The 21,562-nt window shown below is 36.9% G+C and overlaps 1 protein-coding gene across 2 annotated transcripts in view; it reads left to right on the forward strand.

Annotated features, from left to right (window-relative positions):
* Positions 1-224: 224 nt before the first annotated feature.
* The window catches only part of cracr2aa (calcium release activated channel regulator 2Aa), a 30,627-nt gene continuing 9,289 nt past the window's right edge, over positions 225-21,562 (forward strand). Inside the window, exons 1-11 of one of the 2 annotated variants that reach the window (XM_073853713.1) lie at positions 225-512; positions 6,596-6,830; positions 9,803-9,914; positions 12,484-12,664; positions 13,209-13,355; positions 13,860-13,950; positions 14,172-14,267; positions 20,056-20,243; positions 20,463-20,534; positions 20,610-20,655; positions 20,737-20,828. In XM_073853713.1, the coding sequence (XP_073709814.1) occupies positions 6,642-6,830; positions 9,803-9,914; positions 12,484-12,664; positions 13,209-13,355; positions 13,860-13,950; positions 14,172-14,267; positions 20,056-20,243; positions 20,463-20,534; positions 20,610-20,655; positions 20,737-20,828 (1,214 nt within the window). In that variant the 5' untranslated portion in view covers positions 225-512; positions 6,596-6,641. The remainder of the gene's footprint in view (positions 513-6,595; positions 6,831-9,802; positions 9,915-12,483; positions 12,665-13,208; positions 13,356-13,859; positions 13,951-14,171; positions 14,268-20,055; positions 20,244-20,462; positions 20,535-20,609; positions 20,656-20,736; positions 20,829-21,562) is intronic. The other variant, XM_055174575.2, reaches the window with a different exon arrangement.

Below are 21,562 nucleotides of genomic sequence, written 5' to 3' on the forward strand. Positions count from 1 at the left end.
CCGCGCTGTATGTGTAGTGTTATACATTTTATAAGTATTTGAAAATATATGCTTTAGGCTATATATTATCATTTATATAGTAGGAACATGATTCCAAAAGGCAGTTTGTTCTATCTTTTAATTTGCGTTTGAAAGATGTATACGTTTGTATACATTTTTTGTGTATGTAGTAAAAACCCTCCAACTTCCGTGTGTGTTCCTTGGTTGTTATAGCTACAGACGGATGCAGGTCCACGTGGACTTGAGTCCCTCCCCCGTGAGCGCGCAGCTGTGTTTGACCAAACTTTCCGCCAGCGGCTTTCTGAACTCACGCGTACCAAACCCGATCAAGTGTCACCTGCTGGAAGTTGAATTAAACTTTAGTCTCAGTTCGGTGGACAGTCTTAGCATGCAAATATTATCTGTACCGTTAAAGATTTAACGTTAATGTCAGTTGAACTTTGTGGAAAGTTAAAGATAGTCGCTTCATGGGTGGACCTTTCAAAATAATACAAGTTTCGCTCTGGGTTAAGGTAAGCCTAAAGTTTTTGTCTTGTCTCTGCGTTAAATTCGACAATTTCTCTGGTTTGCTTAAACAGGAAGTGTTAAAATTATAGTTAAGTGTGTAAAGGAATCTGAGAAGGAAACAATTGTTCCTGTTTTATGATCAGCTGCTTCCAGCATTGCACATGTTTGTTTTGTAAATATAACGATGTATAGGATGTAACTATATGACCTTTTTACTTTGCTTTATGTGCGAAGGAATATTGACATATGGTTGTATGTATGTGCCCTACTATAAAAATTAAACTGATTTAGTTTCCGTATTTTAACTATAGTAGGCTATTTGTAGTAAACCTTTTACCTACAGCATACTTCAACCATGAATTTTGTTTTAAATTGTGGTAATACAATAAATCTGCCAAAAACATGGTTGCTACAATAAAACCAAAATTATTACTTTTTCTTTTCACATTAGTGTGATGTAGTGTGATTAATTGTTGTAAATTTTCTTGTAAACGTTTTATAATGCATTTTCTTACGCAACCGAACAACAGTAACATGGTATTTGCAACACAGTAAACACAAATATCATAGTTTATTAATTTTGAGATATTAACGTAGGCAAAATTACATGTGAGCAGAGCTTACATTCAAGCACATGAGAAACATTTGTAACAGTATATTTTCTAGATGTCCACAGACTCATTCATTCCTGTAGCTGAAAACACCCTGACCTGTATTGTTCTCAGTGTAACACAAGAACATTGCATTATATGTTGGAACACAACAATTATTTTGTGGTTTTTATGTAGAAACGCCCTTGTTCAGGTCATCAGTTGATTCATAAACAAGACACCATTTTGTTTAGATAGGTGTAGTCCAACTGGATTGACAAGAAACGACTTCCATCAAAGTCATTATGCATGAAAATCTTTGCTTGTTCATTTTATGCAGTGTTCATAAAAAAACATTTGTTAATGAAACCTGCACTGATGCAGACTATGTGGAGAATGTGTGCATGGAATGGATTGAGAAGCTATGGGTTGCTAATTTATCCTAAAGACACAATATGTAAGATTTTTGCATGAAAATATAAAAAATAAACTACTAGCACATTGTTATATATTTTGTTCACATATTTGCATTATTAAAAGTTTTTTCAACAATGTTTGAATCCAGAGAATTAGCAATTTTATGTTCATAGGGTCACCTGCCAATGGTGTCATGTCCGCATTCTCCACGGTTTTCGCTTTTACTCGATAGAAATAATAGATATGTTTGACTTCATGCAGCACTTTGCGGACAGATCGGCATATGACATCATAGATTGCGAGAGTGATCCAAATGATGTCATATGCCAGTCAATCGTTCACAACATAATCAAGCTGCGGTATTTTTTTGTATGACGACCAGCAGCGAAAATTTTAAATTGTGCCTTTAAATCATAGACTGTAAAAAAATGGACGATGTCCGTTTGGTCTCTTCCATTAGTGAAAAGTGAAGCCGCCAGTGTCCCGATACGGCGCTGACATCTTGGCTCTTGAGTCTGCACAGTAGCGTTTTCGAGACCAGTCCTGCGCAGTAGTGAGCAGGAAGTAAAGCCGCGAAATCAAGGTCCCGCCCTCGCTCTCGCAGAATGTGCATATCACAGCTGTCAATCATGATGTGACACCACCGTTTTTATAGCATTAAATAATTAAAAACAAACACTTGAATTTACACCAGCGTGATAAAAACTACAATAAATGACAGAAACCAGCTTCGGTTAAAAGATAATTAAAGTGTAAATAAATTGTTTAGTTGGTCTCAAGTCCCATTAAATAACATGGGCGAGGCGGGGTTTATAACCTATATTGCGACCAGTCACTGGGGGGCGATTGAGACGTTTTGGCTTCCCTTTTCAGGGCTTGTGCGGCACGCTTGCTTTAAATAGGGTAGTCCATTATGCTTTATTCCTGCAATGGAGAATTTTAGCATAATTACTGTATAACTGTATTAAAGGCGGAGTCCACGATGTTTGAAAAATGCTTTGGAAAAGGAGACGGGCCGACCACCAAAACACACTTATAGCCAATCAAATCAAATCAAATGCCGGGTTGCGTATGTGTGGGGCGGGTCTATCAACAGAAGGTCCAGATTCTATTGGGGTAGGGGCGTGTTTGTTTAGGTGATTTCAAATATCAACATTGGCTTTCAAACATCATGGACTCCGCCTTTAAGTATAAGGGTGCATGCACACCAAAGCTTTTACGTCCGTGGCTGGCATATGTTTTCAATTGTTTCCAATGTAAGTGTGCCGTTTTTCAAAAAAGCCAGGAGCTAGATATTTTTTTTCGCGCTGAAAGCCGGAGCTGGCTGATTTTTCCACGCTGAGAAGTGAAAAATATTCAACTTTGGGTGAAAAGCTCAGCTTGTCAATGTCAGTACTTACACGCCCGTCCAATCCCAGTGGAGGGGGGGCGGGACAAATATCACAACAACCAATCGCCGCATTGTACAAAGACTGAAAAACAAAGCAGAAGTATCACAGCAACCAAAGGGCTCAACTGAAGAAAGCTGGCAGCTGGCTGAAATAAAGCGTTTTTAGCCGCATAAAAAAGCTTTGGTGTGCATGCCGCCTAAGTATTAGGGGGAATTCACAGTTAGCATCTAAAACACAAAAGACATACATTTTTTCAAAACAATACATTATTAATTGGGTTAGTGACAAACGGTTTGGCAAGATAAGAAATTAATTGTTTTTTTTTGTTGTTTAAAAAAATTTTTTTTTTAAAAGCATACACTAGGTTTATTTCAATGCACATAGTGTATTTTTGTTAATTTTATGCAATAAAAAATTTAATTTGCACCATATGAAAGTTAAGACTAAATTGACGTGAAAATGTCAAATGGTGTAACCGCCAATTGTGCCAAAGAATGAGAAATATAAATATTTTATCCACCTTGATGGCATGTAAGCGTAATCATAAAAGAATAAAATTAAATAAAATAAATTTCATTTTATTCGTTATTTCTAAATGTAAATTTCAATTTGTTTTTGTAATATTTGTCCTGATGCTGAAAACAGCTGTTATCTAAATAATCTTTGACAAATGATGTAAAAATGTATGTAAAAAAATCATATTACACTAAACTAGATGATTATATTTTATTCCACATTTTTTATGAATATATTTTCATTTAAAAAAAATACTAGTAGTTACACCAATTGACCGACCGGTTACACCACATTGACATTTTTGCAATTATCCCCCAAATATTCTTTTAAAAATGAAATAAAACCAGAAATGTTCTTTTTATTTTGTAAGTTAGTCGTAGTTTGTTAGATTCTTGAATTATGCTCCACTTTGCCTGTTTAAGCACCTGCGCTGTGTTAACATCACACCACCGTACAGTGTTTTCATTGTTAAGAAAGCAGGACAGATTAAGCTTTCATGCAAAGCAGTAGGCCTAGTGATATTCTTTTTAAAGGAAATGCTATAGTTTGACCAAATTCGCAAAGAAATGCTCGGCAGACAAACCCTGAGGATTAGAACATGATCAGTTTACTTGTTTTCTTCTTTTTTATGAAATGTAATAAGAAATAAATCAAAACTAAAGACTATATGCAGACATCCATAATGTTGCCTGTGATGTGGTATTGGTCTTTCTTCAGTGGCCAGGTTTGTAGTTTGTGATCGATGGTCAGACTCGGGGCACTGAAATCATCATTCTGTGCCACTGCACTCAAAAGTTTGGAATGGCAAACCTGTGGCTTTCTCAGTCAATATTCAAAGAAAATATGCATCACCACTCTCAAATCTGTGGTATGGCTTGTCGGATTTCATCAATCTTGTGCTAATTCATGGTCAGTGCACAAATGACATCTGTTTTCCACCAAATGAGAGAGACATGTGGGTCAGTGTTCCAGTGCGGTTTTTGTTCGGGTTTGTGCTTTCCTCAGAAGCATTTTTATAGCTCTTTGTCTTTCTAGATGCGTTTAATCAGCAAGACCCCAACAAAAATTAGATTTTGCAAATGCCACTAGTTTTTGAGTTTGTGCTATACTATGAATATTACAGGGAAAAAAACAATCTGTGTATAGACAAATTAAGTTAAGTCTGAGATTCAATGCTTTGCAAGCTAACGGCTTTACAGTATACGCGAAAAGTAATATTGTAGGTCTACATATTCATGCAGGCTGTCTAACTGTCTCTCTGTAATGTTGGTGCCATTTTTGGTGATGCTTTACTATAACTTAACATTTGTTGTGTAACCTGTTTGTTTGAATAATTGGATAATGATACCTCAAATCGTGTGGCTTGTTGAAAACAAATTTGCTACTGTAGTATTTTTCAAGCCAATCATATTTATTGAAGTGATGAAAACAGATGACAAATCCTATAGGTGTTTTTGAAGGATGAATCGTGAGCCTTATGTAGAGACCATTTATTTATAAGCGTGCATACGCACAAAACGGGGCTGGAAACGTGCATACGTAGGGGTGTCATCATTATAAAATTTGGCTGATGGTTAATTGTCTAATAAATTGGGATGATTATGATGATTAATTGCCTGTTTTATTGCTTTGACATTTAATTCTCATATCTTTTTTTTGTTTGTTCATGAAATAATATTTATACATTGTTGTGATTATTTAAATAAAATCTTTTGCAAGGTTTACCTGGCAGTAAATATTAATACACATAACACATATTTAAAAGTAATTATTTAATGAATATATACTTCAAAAACAAAAAAATCTTCATAAGAAATAAACGCACTAAAAATCAATTCCTGCAGCTCCCCCTTGTGGTTTTTAGAGAAATATGCAATCATTGTGGTGATCTAAAATCATCAAGATGAGGTCAAACAATCGCGATGAGATGGTTATTTAATCATTGTGACAGCCCTATGCGTACGCCAGTTCCCACGCAAAAAATTGATGGGAGAATGGGCTTGCAAGGTGGGTTCTGAGGACGATTCATGCACACACACTTGCAGGTGATCTGTGATTTATAAAGGGAACATTGCTTTGTTTTATACGTTTTAATATTTTTTATTACCATTTTTGGCTTTTGGGCGCATGTAACGTTTAGTGAGGATCCTATGCATAGTTTTATAAATGAGACCCCAGAATGTTATGTGGGTGAGCTGGGTATTATTAAGTGGGACCAGTATACAACTATGGTAGCAATGCTCATTTTTTTATTAACCTTTTAAAAAGTACAGATCTAGTTACATTACAATTTCTTGTTTTTGTTCTATATGTTCAGGGGCTTGTTTTGGACATAACGTAGGTTTCCAGTAATTGAAAGCAGATCTTTTTGTGGTTTCCCCTCGTAACATTATTAGATGTCAATGTGGTTATTTGTTACTTTTCAGCTATAATAGATCTATTAGGCTTTACATGTAATGATGCATCCACTGACTTAAAGGAGACATATCATGAAAATCAGACTTTTTCCATGTTTAAGTGCTATAATTGGGTCCCCAGTGCTTCTATCAACCTAGAAAATGTGAAAAAGATTAACCCAGTACCTTAGTTTTGGTAAACCATTCTCTGCAAGCATGTGAAAAAATAGGTCATTGAACTTTGGCTCCCCTTGTGATGTCAGAATATTTGGCTCCTCTTGTAATTTGGGAATACCACCCCTAATCTGCACTATCCGACCACAGCACTGCCATTTAATGCAGAGATCAGATCATTTGCATTTAAACATATTTTTGCTCACACCTACAAAGTGGCAATTTTAACATGCTATAATAAATTATTTATATGGTATTCTGAGCTAAAACTTCACATATGTACTCTGGGGACACCAAAGATGTATTTGACATCTTAAAAAAGTCTTGTGGAATGTCCCCTTTAAGAAAATGTTTACTTTTGCTACTTCAAATCTATCTTTTTTTTCTCTTTCTCTCTCTCTCACACACACTCTCATTCTTTCTCTCTCATTCTCTGTCGTTCTCTTTTTCTCTTGTTCTCTCTTTCTTTTCCTGCACCCGTCTCGTGTGCATGCTTGTCTAATTAAAGGGGTGGTTGCTAAGAGATGCGGTTGGCGGCACTCTAAGAGGATGTGATGTGGTGTAACTCAAAAGCTTTGTGCTCTGTTTTCACTCTTCTGTCAAGGGCTGACCTGTGTGAGGCAGGGTGCTTCACACACACACAGGCACACATGGACGCCATGGCAGCTTTCTCCAGCACCTGTGGCCCCAAGGTGGATCGGCCACCCCATCGTAGAGGAGAGAGGAGAAAGGAGACATCTAGTGATGGCGACTGCAGCACTGTGCTGGAGAAGACTCAAGAGTTCTTTCAGATTTGTGATATAGAGAGCAAGGGCTTCATTACGAAACGGGACATGCAGGTAAGGATGCTGCTGGCATGGGAGAGACTGTGAGGAACTGTGATTGTGTGCTTAGGCCTGTAGTTTAATTATAAAAGATAAATGAAATAGCTTTTTTTTAAGTGCACATTTATTTAGGGCAATGTGTGTTTATTTAACCTTAAACAAAGTTAAAACAAAGTTAAAGAGGCAGTTTAAGTAGAGTAATTCCCTACTTCCAGGCCTTGTAAATTAATAAGAAAATAAACAAAACTCAGGGTTCCCATGGGTCATTGCATTTCTGGAATATCATGGAATTTTCAAAGGTCTATTCCATACATTGAAAGTCATGGAATTTTTTATATTTTTTGTCCAAGTCATGGAATATCAGGGCTTTTGTCACTTTAAATTTTAGTTTGCATTTATCAAAATGTAATTCGCTTGTTAAGTATTGTTAACTTGTTAAGTGATTTCAAGTGAGGCTACATTCTAAACAGCTGTTTCTTGGCATTGTTTATTCATTTTACGCATTTAGGAAATTTTTTAATAAATAAACTCACAGGATACACTACATTATCAGGCTCACAGTATCTCAGACATAGGTCATAAAAATTCAACTTTTTAGTCAGTGAAAGTCAGGGAAAAGTTAGGGAAGTTGACATTTCGCTTAGTGGGAACTCTAAAAACTAAAGTTGTGTAACTTACCATAGAACAGTGGTTCTCAAACTGAGATGTTTACAAAATACATTAATTTATAATAAATTCTGTGTAATTAAACCTCAGGAAAATAAGACTACTAACCAGCAGCACTACATTGTATAATTAAATATGTTTTTTCATAATAAACACAAAGTTTGAGAGCTTTTGATGTCATGAATTTTCTTTGGGGGGTGCCGCAAAGCAGGGTTCCCACGGGTCCTTGAAATCCTTGAAAGTTTGTGAATCTGAGGGAAAAAAATTCAAGGCCCTGGAAAGTTTTTGAAAATATACATACATAGATACAAGTCATTGAAAGTGCTTGAATTTATTTTATGCAAGAAGTTTTCTGGGGGGAAAAAATCCAAATTGTTTCCTGTGTAGTGTAGGATAATATCATAAAAATTCTAGACTTTTTAAGCACACGTGCTAAACTGTTCGCTTTAAATGCTTATATCTTCTGTATGCAAATATTGATTCATACCAAAATGCTTTTTTGCAAAGTAGTGTTTGACACATGAAAACGTCTCGGGTTACGTATGTAACGGTTGTTCCCGAGAAGGGAACGAGAAGCTGCGTCTCCCTTGCCATACTTCCTGCGTCCCTGTAACGCCGTCTTTGGCAATATTTTAGATAGTGATATACTTCCTGTCTCCCGCGTCAGCCTGTCTTTGTCGTTAAGCCTCACCATTGGTTGAATTTGATATAAACATTCAGACGCACTTACCCCTGGAGGCGTCCCCAAAGTATCACAGTGACGCAGCGTGAGTTCCCTCGAAAGGGAACTGTAACAATGTATCTTAAAAGGTAACACAATGTAACTTTGCTCTCACTTGAAATGTGTCCCCACATTTAGTCCTTGAATTTGAGGGTATTGGACCTGGAAAGTCCATGAAAGGTCCTTGAATTTGAAGTTAACTAAGGTGTGGGAACCCTAGCAAAGGGATGCACCCCATACAAGAGGGGCCACATGCCGAAAAGTTTGAGAACCACTGCTATAGAGAATTATTTATACAATTATAAAATACTACTAAAAAATGCAATGTAAGTCACTTTTGATTAAAGCGCCTGCCAAATGCCTAAATGTAAATGCACACTTTATAATATACAGTATTCAAATTATTTAGTATTTAGTGCCATTGTACATAGCATAACCATATGACCACCACAGCACTTCGTTAAAGGCCCAAATTTAATTTGTACAATTTAGAAATATAACCTTTAAACCAAATGTTAACAGTGTGAATGTTTTCATTATGTCCTGTAATACTATGGTACTTTTTTCAGATTGAATAGAGCCAGAAGAGCTCATAAGACAGCCATGGTCTGCTATGACTCAAACAGGGGTGGGTGTTTTGAGACCACCACCCCTTCAGTTGTATTATTGTGTAGATTTGATCGCCTCTAGATTTTCCATTCATCATGCAGGTTTCCTTTGAAGTCTGTCTGTTGGGCTCTAAAGAGCCTCTTTTAACATCATCACACCTTTCATCCAGTGTCTTTGGCAAAGGCATTAATAAACATCTGCTGCTCATCTTTATTTAAATCATGCCTCTGATTATTTCGCCTCGTTGAAGTAAACAGATCCCTCAAATTCGTACGGATTTCAATCTTTCTGTTACATGCTGTGGATATACTTTTGTGAAAACCATCACAAAACATATCTTTGACACAGTAACATTCGTCCAATGTGCTAACCACAAAGTTACACAATTCAGCATGTTGGTCTACGCAGAAAACGCTGACGACACTATTTGTTTCAAAGAGAGCAATTTTTAAGCCTTCGGGGTTGAAGGCTGCTGTTGCTGTCTGGTTGGTTTATAGAGAAATTGGGTAATGGACTGATCTTTAAAAATACAAAGGAAGATCCATGTCACACAGGGCTAATCTGACCTGTGATGGGTGTGTGTTGTGGACTTACTCATGAAGTTAACACACAGGGTGTGTTATTTACTTTCTAAGATTAGTAACGTCTGTATTGTGTGTTAACTGGGTTGATTGCTGAAGTATGCGACCTGCATGTGTGCGTTTTCCATAAATGACCTGACATAAACCGGATTTTTTACACAAACACAGCCTTAACAGATGCAAATCCCATGTTTGTTGGGAGAACTATTAGATACTTTTCATGCATCAGTTTTGTTAGCTTAGTCAGGAGGTAACATCATTTGGATAGCAATATATTTTGTTTCTTAGAAAGAAACAGTTAATATTTATTATAATAAATAAATTATATAATACAAGCGCCTTTTAAAAGCAGCTTCTCAAAGCTCTGTACACTTTGTGTAGTAACACATTGTTTTTGTCTTGTGTTATAGAGGTTACACGCAGAGCTGCCCCTCAGTTCTGACGAACTCGAGAACGTCTTTGACACCCTGGACACGGATGGCAATGGTTACCTGACGTTTGATGAATTCTCCTCCGGCTTTAGTGGGTTTGCTTCTTATTGGAGGTTTAAATGCATACAAACTAAATCCAAAATTAACTCTTTGCGGCTCTCCATAGGGAATGAATGACTTCCGCTTTAATGGCCGTCATTTGTTGTGTACAGTGGAAGAGCGGCTTTACATCTGCTTGCCTCAAAGTAGCATTCTTAAAGGGACACTGCACTTTTTTTTGAAAGTATGCTAATTTTCCAGCTCCCCTAGAGTTAAACATTTGATTTTTACCGTTTTGGAATCCATTCATCTGATCTCAGGGTCTGGCGGTACCACTTTTAGCATAGCTTAGCACAATCCATTGAATCTGATGAGACCATTAGCATCGCACAAAAAAAATAACCAAAGAGTTTCAATATTTTTCCTATTTAAAACTTGACTCTTCTGTAGTTACATTGTGTACTAAGACTGACGGAAAATTAAAAGTTGCGTTCTTCTAGGCAGATATGGCTAGGAACTATACTCTCATTCCGGCGTAATAATCAAGGACTTTGCTGCTGTAACATGGCTGCAGCAGGCGTAGTGATATTACGCAGTCCCTGAAAATAGTCCCCTGTTATTGAAAGTAACCAACGGGACTATTTTCGGGCATTGCGTAATATCACTACGCCTGCTGCAGACATGATACAGCAGCAAAGTCCTTGATTATTGCGCCAGAATGAGAGTATAGTTCCTAGACATATCGGCCTAGAAAATTGCAACTTTTAATTTTCCGTCTGTGTTAGTACACAATGTAACTACAGAAGGGTCAACACGATGCGATGCTAATGGTCTAATCTAGAGCTGCAAATTTCGACTATTTTTTCAACCGATTAATCTATCGATTATTTTTTTGATTAATCGAATAGTCTAAAGATTTTTTTTACAAATAATAAATGTAACATCTGCTATTAATGCCAACATTTTATTGAAGAATTTTCTCAATTAAACAAATACACAAACAGTGCCAGTGCCAAGGAAAATATAACAAATCACATAAAAACAAGTCCAACATTAATTCAGCCTAACATAAACAGTGCAAAAGGGGCATTATTCACCTTAAACAAATAAAATATATTAATATTAAAGAAGTAAAATAAAAATAAATCAAACTGAATAATAACTCCTTATTAATATAAAAACATGTCCCGCTCTTTATTGTTCCAGCCCTAGAGCTAATCATAAACTAATGAAGAGTCATCATTAACTACAAAATGACTCACATGAAATCATTGTTTATTAATACATTAACTAAAAAACATGTCATGTTGTACTTAATGATGACTCTTCATTAGTTTATGATTAGTACATGCATTTACTCAGCATTAGTTCAGACTGAAGTAAAAATAAGTTCATTGTGATTCATTAACCCTTATTATAAAATGTAACCATTATATTATTACTGTTAATATTATTACTATCAGTAGTAACGTTACTGCATTCTCATTTAGCATCAACTTTAACATTTAACTTTTCTTAAGTCTCGGGTAAATACAAATTTAGTTAGTATGATCTTCTAATATTTTATGAACGGCGTTTACGCTGCTGTTACTTTAAATAAACGCATGTCAGGAATACCTAACGAGACGAGCTTTTATAATATCTGCGCACATAGCCAAAAAATAAGCTATGGGAACTCCGCGCTGCCAGCTGGCTTTCAGTGCACGCGGGCACATGCCTATCTCAGTGTAACAGTAACTTATTATTTCATAACTTCTTAATATAAAAAGTTAAACATGTCCCGCTCTTTATTTACTGTTTCAACATACTGCCCAGACGCGATGCAATGTCGTGTCTGTCAGGCGTCTCGCAGCTCGTATTAAACTAAGATGTAAACACAGCTGTATTAAGCCCAATATATGCCTGCATTGATTCTATAAAAACTTACTGTAAAAATTCAAATACTTACGCTGCCGTCGCGTCATTTTGAGGTCAGAGAGCTCCAGGTTGTTTTCTTTTAAGATGATCATGCACAGATGTTGCGCTGCTGTGGTATGCCATTTCAGTTTTACACAGTATGTGTTTTATTTGGTCTCTGCTTAAAGTATTCCCACACTTTTGATCACGTTCTGGCTGTTTGGTATAACACTTGTATTATCCGGTCGGAGCTGAAGCCGCCTTCCTTTGAAAACGTAAACAATGCGACGCATCGGCGCATTTCCGGCAAATTGACGTAATTACGTAATCGACGTAATCGACTACGTCGACGCGTCGTTCCAGCCCTAGTCTAATCAATTCAATTGATTGTGCTAAGCTATGCTAGAAATGCTACCGCCAGACCCGGAGATTGGATTAATGGATTCCAAAACGGTAAAAATCAAATGTTTAACTCTAGGGGAGCTGGAAAATTAGCATATTTTCAAAAAAAAGTGGAGTGTCCCTTTAAAATTAAATGTAGACATTTGTGAAAGTCACTAATATACCAGCAAACTTGTGAATGGCTTAGCTGTCGTACTCAGCAATGCTATGTGTTTTTTTTTTAGCTTGATGAGAGTTAATTTTGGACCTTGCAAACAAACTTTTCAATAATTTTAACTACAGTATATAACCTGAAATTTTGCTGTCTTCTGACTCCTGTTCAGGTGAGTTCATGTTCGGTCCAGGTGTGGCATCGGTCGCTCAAGAACCTCTCTCACAGCAGAGATCAGAGTCACTCTATGAGAGTCAGTGGGATGAAGGTCTCAGCGCTGGTGAAGATGATGATGATGAGAAACATTTCAGCATGCTAATGGAGAACCTGGGGGCCAGTAATATCTTTGAAGAGTAAGTGATTTGGTAGTAAGTCTGTTGTCATTTCAATTTGGTGTGTAATTTCTGTGGGGAAAAATAGCATTTGCTGTTTTCTTGTCTGGCTGTTCCCTTGGCCATGTTGACATTTAGATAATTCTGTAGTATGACCATCACAAACTGACTTAAAATTGAATCAATAGTTGGAGACGACACTTAGCCAGTCATCTCAAAGGCCAAGGGATTTTAATACAGTTCACTTGTTTTCTTATCATTGACCATATGGCAAGTTAAGGACATCCGTAACGCATGAGCACAGGCAACCGCCACTCCTTAAAAGCTAATGTTGATGGTGGAAGACATCAATTTCATAGACTCATCTTTTTGACTGATTGTAATCTTTGGGTACGGCAGTTTTTTTTGTGAGCAGCCGATTAGAGTGCACATTGTTTTGATTTTCAGTCAAAACCAACCTTAATGCATAAAAGATCTAAAACATGCAACAAACATTTCCAGTAATTCTTAAATATTTGATAAGACTTACGACGCATATCTTGTTTTTTTTGTTGTGATGTATCAGTCCAGAAGAGGTGCGCAGTCTGTGGGCCCAACTCAAAAGAGATGAGCCGCACCTGCTGTCCAATTTTGAGGAGTTTCTTTCAAGAGTGACTTATCAGATCAAAGAAGCCAACCAGGAAAAGACAGAAATGGAGACTGCGCTAAAAAGGTCAGATGTTACACTTTTACCTATTGCAATTTGATCTAATCAAACGTCTTTCAACAACTGAAAACAAACAGCGACACAAGTAAAGTATTAGTAGAGCGTGGTGACTGTTAGTTTGTATGGACCATTATGAAGACTATTGCATAGCTGTTATAAAGATATAATTTTGAAATGTCAATCTGACCCGCTAATGGTGATAACATAGGCACAGCTTATATAATCAGACTTCTACTTATCCCTGAATATTTTTCAGTTTTCCTTTGTCATTTGATTTTTTTGTGTCTGTGTCAGAGCATCGTGCCCCTTGCTTTGTGCCTTCTTGTTCTCTCTCAGTCTGTCATCCAAAAAAAGCAGTGAAAGGAGAGATTAAGTCCTCTGAATTACCTGGAATAGAATTAATGCCTTTTGAACAACTTTTTGTTCAATGAATGCATTGAATAATGTTTAAAAATCTCACTTGAACAAATGACTTAAGCTTTTGTGATCATGATGTCTTTTATACTGTAGGAAAGCAGTGACGCATGATAATGAAATCCAGAGATTGTATGAAGAAATGGAGCAGCAGATCAAGAACGAGAAAGACAGGATTCTGTTAGAGGTAAAAAAAGAAAAAAAAACTTTCATCAGAAATTGAAAATGAATTTAAAGTATCTCCTCTGTACCTCAGTTAATAGAGTGCAATGCTAGCAAAGCCAAGGTCATGTGTATGTGAAAATGCATACTGTACAGTAAATGCAACTCTGATAAAAGTCGGATGCCGAATTGTAAAGTTACAGCCACACAATGCAAGACTTATGTGATCTGTTTTTTTTTCTTAAGGATTCGGAGCGATTCTTAACTCGGAGTCAAGACATGGAACATCAGCTTTCAGCCAAGGAGAAAGACTTGGAAATCCTTTCTAACAAACAGAAAAGGGTGGGTAATAGACAAACTCTTTTGCTTATTTCTACTTAAAATGTAAGTAATAAAAACAGTGCAAAGTGGCAGATGGTGTATACAGACAATTTCATCAACAACATAAACAATTGGCTTTTATGGCCCAAACTCAACTTGCGGTAGACTTCTGCGAGGAATCAGTAACAGAGTCCCTTTATAGAGTACATTTTTTTTTGATAACAAGCAAAATAAATAACAAGTAAATTACCTTAATTCAAATCATAGCTAAACTGCATCAACTACTACACCGAGCTAACGTTACAGTGTAAAATTAATGTATGCAATATTAGCCAACACTTGCAACTTTTACTGAGCAGGGTTCTCACAGGTCCTTGAAATCCTTGAAAGTTTTTGAATCTGTGGGGGAAATTCAAGGCCCTGGGAAGTTTTGGAAAATATACATACATAGATACACGTCATTGAAAGTCCTTGAATCTATTTTATGCAAAATGGAAAGGAAAAAAATCCATATTATTCTCTGTGTAGTGTAGGATAATATCATAAAAATTCTAGACTTTAAGCACACATGCTAAACTGTTGGCTTTAAATGCTTATATCTTCTGTATGCGAATGTTGATTCATACCAGAATGTTTTTTTTGCATAGTTGTGTTTGACACATGAAAACGTCTCTGGTTACGTATGTAACTGTTGTTCCCTGAGTAGGGAATGAGACGCTGCGCTCCCTTGCCATACTTCTTGCGTCCCTGTAATGCCGTCTTTGGCAATATTTCAGATAGCGATATATATCCTGGCTCCCGCATCATCCTGTCGAATTTGATATACACATTCAGATGCACTTATCCCTGGAGGTGTCCCCAAAGTGTCACTGCAGTGACGCAGCGCGAGTTCCCTCGAAAGGGAGCTGTAACAATGTATCTTTAAAGCAACACTATGTAGTTTTTTTACCTTTAAATAATGTCTCTAAAATTATTTCAGTGATAGAACAACTTTTAACTGGACAAACTGTACTGTTGTTGCAACCTGAGCAGCCTCCTAGCTGCTACAAGCACACTCTGAATGTGGTGGTGGAGGGTAGAGCACTCAGCCCCGCCCCTCCCCCTGCCTGCAGAAGAGTGTCTGATACCAGGCATTGTTGCGCTTTTCAACCACATGGGGGAGCTGTAAGTCATTTTTACATGGAAACTACATAGTGTTGCTTTAAAGGAAAGACATTGTAACCTTGCTCTCACTTGAAATGTGTCCCCACATTTAGTCCTTGAATTTGATGGTATTGAACCTTGAAAGTCCTTCAAATGTCCTTGAATTTGGCGTTAACTAAGGTGTGGGAACCCTGACCTTTATTCATCTCAAATTGTTTAGCTAACACACTCAGAAGGAGTGGTCATTCGTTCAGTGACAATTTGTGTTAAACTTTTAAGAGAAAGGATTTCTAAAGACAGACCGTGTTAACAGACATAACAAAACCATGCAAAGCCTTTTAATTATAATGAATAAATTGAAAGTAGCATCAGCGTAGTCTTAACTCTTCCTGCCTTTTATTGCAAGCTTTATTTTCTGCTCATGTCATCTGTAATCAACAATTAACTTTCTTCATTGTGCTGTTTGGTGAAGTATAACTTATGATAAACCTGTGAGCCTGTGCTGTGAAGCAGACTCTCATGTTTGGTAATAGACCTTGTGTTTGTGTCCTATTTTCTTTCTATATTTAGTAGCATAAGTGTAGCAGCTTTCTTATCAAATCATTCTTCCCACCGTAGCCCTTGCCAAACATTCACAATGGCACAAACTGAGGCCATCACACTTTCACGTGCTGCTTCTGGGTTACAGTTAGTACGCAGTTAAAAAACTTTGATATCTTCACGTTTCTTTCTATAAATATATACGAGGAGCTCGGATGCAAAAGCCGCTAAACGGCACCTTTGTCAAAAATGAGATATTAACCGAATGCTCTCGGCACACATTATACATTTATCAAATACTCTAGCTTGAAATCCGCTTACTCCCACCCTAAAAATACCAGGTTGTTGGCAGAATCCATTAAGATTCTGCTAAAAATGCTCATATACCAGAAAACATGTCAGACGTACTTGGAGGGTTTTGCATCTGAGCTCTTCATATAGAGATACAGGGATAGATGGATGGATTTGGATGGATGGATAGTATATTGAATGTATATAGGGATGTAGGGATGAATGGATAAAGGCAGGCAGGCAGATAGATAGATAGATAGATAGATAGATAGATAGATAGATAGATAGATAGATAGATAGATAGATAGATAGATAGATAGATAGATAGATAGATAGATAGATAGATAGATAGATAGATAGATAGATAGATAGATAGATAGATAGATAGATAGATAGATAGATAGATTCCTCCTCTCTGTCTTAAACATATCTTTAACCTCTAAAACATTGAGATCAGATCATCAGTGGGAAATTACCTTTTGACTTGAAGTCATGTATTAAACCTGTTATAAGTGTAAACAGTCAGGGCAAAAAGTAAATGAAACAAAAGCATAAGGAGGAGAGCTTAATCATCAATATGATTACCATGTGTGGAATTTTTACCCAAACCAGTTCAGCCAAAGGCCCGCCCTGCAGTTTATCTAATTAAGTTTTGGGTGATGGGAAGGGTTAAATTGTTGGCGTAGGCGTTGATTGGTACAAGACACTCATGAGCAAAGTGAAGTCGGATGGATGAATAGTATATGGAATATATATAGGGAGAGAGGAATGGAAGGATGGATGAAAGGATTTGGATGGTATATTTGGATATGAATATGGAATATATGAAGAGTTTGGTTCCAAAACGCAATAAATCCATTTTGACAAATTTTGTTAAAGGACCAGGGGCCGGTTTCACGAAAACATTCTTAAGACAAAAAATAAGAAAGTTCTTAAGATAAATTATAAGAAGTGCGTAAGAATGTTCCTAAGTGGAATTCTCAAACATTTCTTAAGAAGTTCTCAATTTTTTTCTTAAGAATATCTTACATTTGTGTCTTAAGAATAAAATGACAAGCTTTTAAATGAATTAAGATACCCTGCTAATAAGGTAACAATACACTTATCCATTAATCTTTTGACTACCTTGCGATCATTAACGCGATACAAACGAGTGATGCATTAGGACTACTACAGGATGTTATTCGCTGTTGTAACAGAGGAGGCGGTGCGGTGCGTAAATATAATTCCATAATGTCCCAATCGATCCGTCATGCGGGTCGAGCGCTCCGGGTGTGCCTGCTTCACTCTCTGTGCCTACGGCTTCGTCTCCCGCGACCGGCGCTCACGCGTTAAGAGACGGACACGGAGGGTGAAGCGTGCCCGTGGTTTCGGAGCCCTCAACTCACATGACGGAGCGATTACCGGTTCGCCTCCCGCTTAGAGCGACTTTTAGCTGTTAAGTAATTTCACAATGAATGCAGGCTATTACGGAGGAAGATAAATGTTTGCTAATATTATCACTAATACTTATTTTTGTTTCATGACATATACTGAGTAGCCATTAAACTTCATTATATGAGTGTGGAATTCCTCTTTAAACTAATCTATGTGAAGTAAACTGATTAAATTGCCATTTCAGACTACAAACAACATGTCACATTTAAAACAATCACATTAACTTATAAAACATCTTACATTTTGAGATTTAAGACTACTGTAAGGTTATCCTAACTTTAAGATGTTATTTAAGACAGTTTTTTTTCGAGAATTGGAATTCTTAAGTTTTTTCTTAAGGAAAAAAATAAGAACTTTCTTAAGAAGCTTTTTTGAGAATACAAAGTATTCTTAACTTTTTTCTTAAGCTTGAATTTAAGATAAAAATGGCAGTTAAGAAGATTTTTCTTCTTAAGAATGTTTTGTGAATCCGGCTCCAGTTCGGTACTTTACACTTAAAGCCCTGTTTTCAGATTGTTTATGATGAAATAGAACGGTTTTGACTGAAATTTGGACATATGATGCTGGCCCGAGAATTTTCGGGTGTTTGTTGTATCACCCCCCCCCCACCACCACCTCTACAATGAGTATGTTTACATGCACAGAATAAGCGGATAACTATCTGCTTATTACAGGAAACATGCAAATCAATAAGCCGGCTATGCAGACAACTGCGTTTACATGGGACTTGAAGAATTATCAGTTTTCTCGCAGGCAGTGATGTCACCACCTATAATACACAATAGTCGTTCAAAAAGTCAACGGCATATCTGTCTTAAGCTGTACTGTTGTATCTCTTCTCGTGACTGCAGAACCTGTAAATGTAACATGAGCTTCTATTTTCACAGTTTCTCTGCCAACTGCTTTAGTCGAGAGTTTTATGTGTTACTTTGCGCTTACCTCCGCGTGTGACGTTTATCTTTCATACGCGGAGACATGCGCACATGGACAAAACCGTGAGAAACCCGGTTAAGGTGTTTACATGCCACGCGAAATTGGCGTAATGAGCAAAAAACTACCTGTGCCGATCGTTTTTTTCTTACACCGTTTATGGGCTTTCCCCAATAAAGGAAACCCGTTTTACGCGTTTACATGACCCCACGTGTTATCAGTTTAATAAGCATAATCGGCATAAGACAGTGCATGTAAACGCACTCAATGGCTGCATAGGAGCACAGGAACCATCCTTCCTAAAATGTATTAAACTTTCGTTTACAAAGACGTGAAACTCACCGAGTGGTCAGGGGTGTTCACTGATATGCTCACACAAAAACCGCTGCAAAAAATGCATTCCAACAGGTTTTATCGTAGTTTTTGTCCAACTCCATTGACTTGTATTAGATGTGCTGTGAGGTACGGTATTACTCCGTCGCCGGGAATGTTGTTTGAATTCTTGCAAATTGGCAAAGGCGAATTATCGCCACCAACTGGGCTGGAGTGTTTATTATTCAAGCTCTCAGCGGAAGAATATATGAGTGTGAGGCGTTTGGAAAAATAGTCCACAAGTTTACATTGAATAGTAAAACACCTGTTGGAAACATCTCTTGCAGCGATTTTTGTGTGAGCATATCAATGAACACCCCTGACCACTCGGTGAGTTTCACGTCTTTGTAAAAGAAAGTTTAATGCATTTTAGGAAGGATTGTTCCAGTGCACTATGCAGCCATTGTTGAGGTAGTGGGTGATAAAACAGAAACCAAAAATTCTCGGGCCAGCATCATATTTCCCTATTTCAGTCAAAACCGCTCTACCTCATCACAAACAATCCGAAAACAGGGCTTTAAGTGTAAAATACCAAACTTGTCCTTTAAAAATGTGTTTTTTTTTATACCAAGAAAGTGACAAGATGAAATCCACTATTTCCGTTACAAACTTTCACATAACATCTTAAGGTTATAAAAACATGAAAAATTAAAATCCATAATTTGATTTTCAAAGATTTACTATAAAAACAAAATTCAATAAATCTATGACAAGTTTTTTTTTCAAAATACTATAAATCTATTGAATCAATATATAAATGTGCATTCATCTTTGCTATGTTATTCATTTAGTTGATGAATGGTATACAGTGATTAAAAAAGAACAAGACACTGGCTATTGGCAGGTCTGGCAAAAAGTTAGTTTTAGGCCATCAATGGATGTATAGATAAACAGATTGACAGACAAACACATAGAGAGACATTATATGTGAACTTAAGTAACATTTAAAACTGCATGACTGGCTTTCAGTTATCTTTATATTAGCATAGCTGAGATTCGACCATATGCACGACTGTCACCTATTTGAATTTGAATGATGTCTTGAGTGTTCATTGTTCTCTGTTTTCGTTTGTGTGTGTTTTTTGATGTCCATTAGCTGGAGCGTCAGTGTCGAGAGCTGCACAACGAGCAGCGTGAGACGGCCGTAGAGAACGTGAAGCTAAAGCAGTATAATGAGGACTTGAGCCGTGAGCTGGAGACCACCACACAAGAGCTGAGTCTCGCCCACGAACAACTCCTGATGCTCCAGGAACAGTCCTCACGACTGCATGAGGATAGAGAGATGTGAGCATATGATAATACTTACTGTTGTGTTCAGTAACAGATCTACAATAACAGTCACTAATACCATTTATTTATTTATTTTTGTTTTGTCTGAATGTTTTAAAATATTGACTTACATTCCACAAGTCTGCTAATTTTATCCCTTCTTTGATTTGTTCTTTGACCTACCGCCCAATACGTCAATATCAGCATTTGTAAGACTATCTGTGTTTTCTTCAGGGAGATATACAGGGTAACAGAGAGTCTGCAGAGAGAGAGAGCCAGTCTCCTCAAACAGCTTGACTTACTAAGGTAAGATGTCATCACAAATAAAAAAGCAAAGTTTTAATGTCAGCCCAGATTTCACATCTCATGTTCTTCCTCTAGGGAAATGAACAAACATTTGCGGGATGAAAGGGACATGTGCTATCAGGTAGGTACATTTTATATCAATTAAATAATTGTACTGGCTCTGTGTTTTGACAGTTTTAAATCTTTGCTTACTGTTCTTCAAAAGCCTAAAAGCTCCGCTGGAAAACTCTCATGGACACAGAGATCTGGATCAATTACCTTGAAGTATGCTGAAAGAAAGCCGTCATTTAAGAGGCAAGGCTGCTTTTTAATAACTCACAATAATCTTATTTGTACATGCGCTACCAAAATTAACGAACTAGTTTGATCAAAGCTTATGGTTAGGACATTAACTCTTTTCCCACCAGTGTATTTTGAATAAGTTGCCAGCAAGTGCCAGCATTTTTGATTTTCACAAAAGTTTAATGCCTTCCAGAAAATGTTTTTCTTTAAATATATAAACATACAATATATCAAATGAAAGAACAGACCATATGCTTTCAAACAAACAAACACAAAATTTCATCTTATCTTCATTTGTTCTCTTTTTATTACCTATCAAATATGGGTAGGTTTCTTCAAAAATACCAAATTTTTAGCAAAAAGCTGTGATAATTGAATTTTTTCTAAATGACTTCACTGTTTTTGGATCAGTGGATGCTTCAGTGTTTTATAAGTTGCACAAGATCGCCACGTAGTGGATAATAGTGGAAATATGGATTGACGTTAAAGCTCGTCATTGGTAGGGAAGCGTTTTCTCTTAATTGACGAGATAACTCGTCAATGGTGGGGAAAGAGTTACAGTGGGGAAAATAAGTATTTGACACAATTCAGCATTTTTATCAGTAAGGGGATTTCTAAGTGGACTATTGACACAAAATGTAGCCATCAGGCCAAATGTTGAATTCATACAAAGAAATCAGAACATTTAAGTATACAAGTTGAGTCATAATAAATAAAGTGAAATGACACAGGGAATAGGTATTGAA

Source organism: Misgurnus anguillicaudatus, chromosome 15 (genome assembly GCF_027580225.2).
Source record: "Misgurnus anguillicaudatus chromosome 15, ASM2758022v2, whole genome shotgun sequence".
NCBI lineage: Eukaryota > Metazoa > Chordata > Actinopteri > Cypriniformes > Cobitidae > Misgurnus > Misgurnus anguillicaudatus.